This window comes from Silene latifolia, chromosome 9, assembly GCF_048544455.1.
Source record: "Silene latifolia isolate original U9 population chromosome 9, ASM4854445v1, whole genome shotgun sequence".
NCBI classification, from domain to species: Eukaryota; Viridiplantae; Streptophyta; class Magnoliopsida; order Caryophyllales; family Caryophyllaceae; genus Silene; species Silene latifolia.
This window is the reverse complement of record NC_133534.1, coordinates 131,514,376-131,518,776: the sequence shown is the minus strand read 5'-3', so window position 1 is coordinate 131,518,776 and position 4,401 is coordinate 131,514,376. Positions and strand designations below refer to the sequence as shown.

General features: G+C 37.3%; 1 protein-coding gene across 1 annotated transcript; it reads right to left on the bottom strand.

The window, feature by feature from the left end:
* Positions 1-1,167: 1,167 nt before the first annotated feature.
* On the bottom strand, positions 1,168-2,508 carry LOC141601596 (protein FAR-RED IMPAIRED RESPONSE 1-like). The gene has a single exon (XM_074421890.1). The coding sequence runs from the start codon at positions 2,506-2,508 to the stop codon at positions 1,168-1,170; it is 1,341 nt and encodes a 446-aa protein (XP_074277991.1).
* Between the last annotated feature and the right edge of the window lie 1,893 nt (positions 2,509-4,401).

The window sequence follows — 4,401 nt, the reverse complement described above, 5'->3', positions numbered from 1 at the left end:
CCCAGAGGCGCTTAAGAAAGCCTTCAACCACCTCAACAGGCGGATTTGCCCCAAGCACGAAGCTATAAACAGAATTCTTCCAATACTCTAATTCTTCTTTCACGTCATCATCTGAAAACTGCAATCGGTCAGAAGGTTCCCCTGGGATGCTAGTTAAAGGCTGCTTCCCCCTTCGTCTGGTTTGAATAACCCAATCATCATTTGGGGCTATAGTATCCAGATCATATGGAGGAATACCGACTAACTGGTTAACATCCGCAGTTTTCTGACTTTGTTCACAATCCGGTCCACCAACAGCCACCGTAGTAGCAGTCGAGGCAGACGAAGAGACCTGATTATTTGTTGATTGTATTGGTTGATTTGAGATTAGGGGAGGGAATTGAATTGGATCAGAACAATCGATCGACATCGATTAATTTTAGGGTTTAATGATTTTTTTGGGATTTTTTGTTTTTTTTTCTCTCTCTCTCTCTCTCTACATCTCTCAATTTTTGTTGATTTAAATGCTCCCACACCAACATCCTTGTATATTCACCGGGATGATATATAGCATCTGATAAGTGAGTTGTTGGTCCACAATTAGCAACACTCGCACTTGGCCCTAGAAATAAATCATCTTCATCCGAGGCCATTTCATCTTGTGCAGTTGCAGTATTTCTATTTTACCTCTTCTTTGGAATGTTTTCCTGTTAATTTTTTTGGTGAAACAATGGAAATCAAAAGCAATAACGAGAACATAAAAATGCAAGTACCAAAAGTAAACCCAACATAGTAACTACCCCTACTGCTATTAACAGGAAAAAGAAACACATAAGTCCAGGAAATTTTCTTGGCAAAGCAACTCCAGTATAGTCCTGCTCAATCAAGAAATTAATTTAGCGTCTTAAATTGTGCATCAATACTACTCACTCCTGCAATTGTACTCTCCAAGAAGCGTCATTCATGACAGTACTACAAAACTTCATGATACGAAAAATACTAGTTATGCTAACCCGAGATGTTTTGTTTTGCAGGTTTGTCCTCTGTGATTTTTTTCCTTGAGACAACGGCCTGCTTTTGTCTAACTGTTATTCTTGGTCTTCTGATAGCTTTCACTTGATTCGGGTTTTGTAATGCAACCTTAGTCTGAGATCTATCTGAATTATCCATGAAAAATATGATACCTCGCTAATCTTCATTTTGGTTGACTTGTTCAGATGACATTCTACCCTCATTAGCAATGTCATTCTGCGTTGTACAATTTTGGCTAATAGTCGTAATACCAGTCAATATAGTATCGAAGTCACCAGCAGAATTCATTGCTTTAATGGCAAGTTTTTCAAATTCCTCTTGCATTTTTTGATTCCTCATAACACACTCACTTTTCACTGGATCATAATAAGGAACTTTAACTCTCATGTACGGTCTATCAATATCCTTCCTCCATCGATTAACAATATTGGAGTTGGGAATTTGTTGGACCCCTGCATCATAAAGAATTTTTAGAGAATGCCGACACATGATGCCACGTGTTTCAAAAAGCTTACAACTACAATATACTTCATTTGTGCCCTTCTGTAACTTCACCGTGTACTCTACCCTCTTCTCTATCGGCAATTCATGAGTGTCTTCCACCTTGAACTCTCTGAAATCTTCTTCATCTGTATGGATACTAGGAGTAGTATACATGCAACCTCTTACCTCATCCATCACCTTTTGGAATGTATAGTGTGTGTAGACTGGTTGAAAAAATCTTTCGGCAGCAAATTTAGTAACAATCTGGTACCTTGTGTTCCTTGACTGGTGCTCTGCCAGTCTTTCCTTGTCACATTTTGCACCGAGGGCAAGATCATATTTAAGCACAAACTCTTTTAATGATGTCTTACTATTAACATAACCCTTAAAAAAAGCATTTACACTCTCATTTCTCTGTGTAGTTGACATGCCTGCCCGAAAACAATCAGTTAGAAAAGTGGGAACCCAACGATGTCTATCTTTGTAAAAAGTATACAACCAGGCATTATTTTTCAATTCATAGAGGTCAACAAACTCCTTCCAACTCACTTCAAACTCATCAACGCTCATTGAGTCATAAACACACCTCGACATAGCTCTTTTAATCTCGTGGAAGTATTTGTAACTCTTGAACTTTTTGTTTTGTTTCTCCATAATATGCCAAAGGCACCACCGATGTCTAGTATTCGGCATTTCCAACTTAATTGCTTTTGTTATAGGAACACTGTGATCAGTGATTATAGCTTTAGGTGCCACACCACCCATGCAATCTACCCATGTCCTCAATAACCACCTATAGGTTTTAATATCCTCTCTAGATAGTAGTGCACAACCCAAAAGTATTGTTTGTCCGCGATGATTTATCCCTATAAAAGGAGCAAATGACATCTCGTATTTATTTTTCAAATATGTACTATCGAGGCCGACGGAATCACTGAAATCTTTGTATGCTGCTCTACTCCTAGCATCCACCCACATTACATTACGGATACGACCATCACACTCCAAGTCCATCGCGAAAAAAAAGTTATTTGACTCCTTCATGAATTTCATGAAATAATTATATAAAGCTACGGAATCTGGTCCAGCCAATTTCTCTTGTCTCTTCTTTTGTAGCAGGTTTCTCATGTCTCTCTCTAGGAAAGGAAGATTTTGAAAGACATGACTTTTCACCGCCTTAGCCAAATAGGTTTTAGAAGCCTTATACCAGCCTCATCGTTTATCATGATTCTCCTCTCAACTTCTTTTGGCACTTTTCTATAAGCTCGTAAATATCTGATATCTTCGGGCTTAATGGGATGATTATGATCTAATTTGACACTCGCATACATCCATTGACCCTCAGACTCCTTCGCGTTGAAATTTGCACCGTAATTTGTCATTTGAGAAGGTCTAGGTTTCATTTTATTTTTTGACCTACTCGATTGTTGTCTACCCTTATGGCAAACCCATAAAATGTGCTTAGGTGGCTTATTTGTATTTCGGGCCGGCTTCACATTCCTTAATCGAGCAGAAAAAGCACATTTTTTTACCATAGTCACAGAGGTGTTTGTCTAAATCCTCAAGTGTGTCAAACTTCATGCCATCTTTTGGCGCTTCCACTTATATTTCTATAACTGAATGTTCATTCTCATCATCGACTTCTTTATCAGAGTTATAAAAATTATCTTCTTCACCATTCTCCTTCGCACACTCTTCAAAAATACTTGAATCGCTTCCTAGTATAAGTTCCTCATCATCAGATAGACCAATATCATCAAAATAATACTCCCCATCATTATCATCCCCTGAAGAAGATTCTGTCTCGATCCTTTCATTATGTATCTTGTCAATATACTGCCACTTTGATTGTCCATACCTGACATTAACAAAAACGGATTGTTGAAGTTGAACAAAGACAGATTGTTGTTTTGGCGTTGATGACGCCTACAAAACCTCAAGAGGAGATGTGTATTCAAGCAGTAGTTTGGTTAATACAGTATCTTCATTCATTCTAATTTTAAAATTTAGAAGCTAATTAATGTAGCATATAGACTAAGGTATTTTCATTCATATTTGATACATATTGTAGCTGTTCATCACTTATTTCTATTATACTTACTCAACAACATTAATCAGTGGTACTGACTCAATCCAAATTAAACTGATTCAGAGCAATTAATCAGTCGTATTTTAAATCGAAGCAATTCATATTTCTTATTTCTACAGGATGTTCAACAACATTAATCAGTGGTACTAAATAGAGCTCAATTTGTTGCTCTGAATCAGTTTAACAAGCATTTGTTTAAGAGCAGAAGTAACAAAGGGTGAATTTCCGAGCAAAACTAGGGGTCGAGGGACATGAACGTAGAAATGAGCGGGATTAGGCTACTGCACATTTGTATACATTGCATTCATAACTATGTTATGGCAAGTCGGGTCACCAACCCTCCAACAAACAGAGAATAACTTACTTTAGCTGCCTTTACCCCAACCCAACAACAAACAGAGAATTTCTCCTTTCCAAAAGAATGGGCGCACAACCCACTTTTTCAAACTTTCAAAATTCAACAGATAATCAGTTGTTTATATGAACTCGATCGATCAAGCAAAGAACATAATAACAGTACAACAAATTAACGATTCCATAAAAATTGAAATGTAGAAAATGCAATCTAAATCATCATTAAGTATAAACTGGACATAGAGCAAATTAGTGCTCCTTCGTCTCATTCATTTATTTACGTTTTGTGTTTTTTGTAAAGAGTAATTTTAGCATATATAAACAAATGATTGAGATGAAGCGAGTAAAAGGTAAACAAATGACTAAGATGGAGGGAGTAGTAGTGAAAACGAACAAACCGGTGACAACTTTGCGATTGAAGATGGTGATTTTCGGCAAAGATCGTGAACGTACCCAGTACCAAT

Excerpts from the sequence above, each read along its gene's own strand:
- LOC141601596 (XM_074421890.1), bottom strand. The coding sequence starts at position 2,508 with ATGGACTTGGAGTGTGATGGTCGTATCCGTAATGTAATGTGGGTGGAT.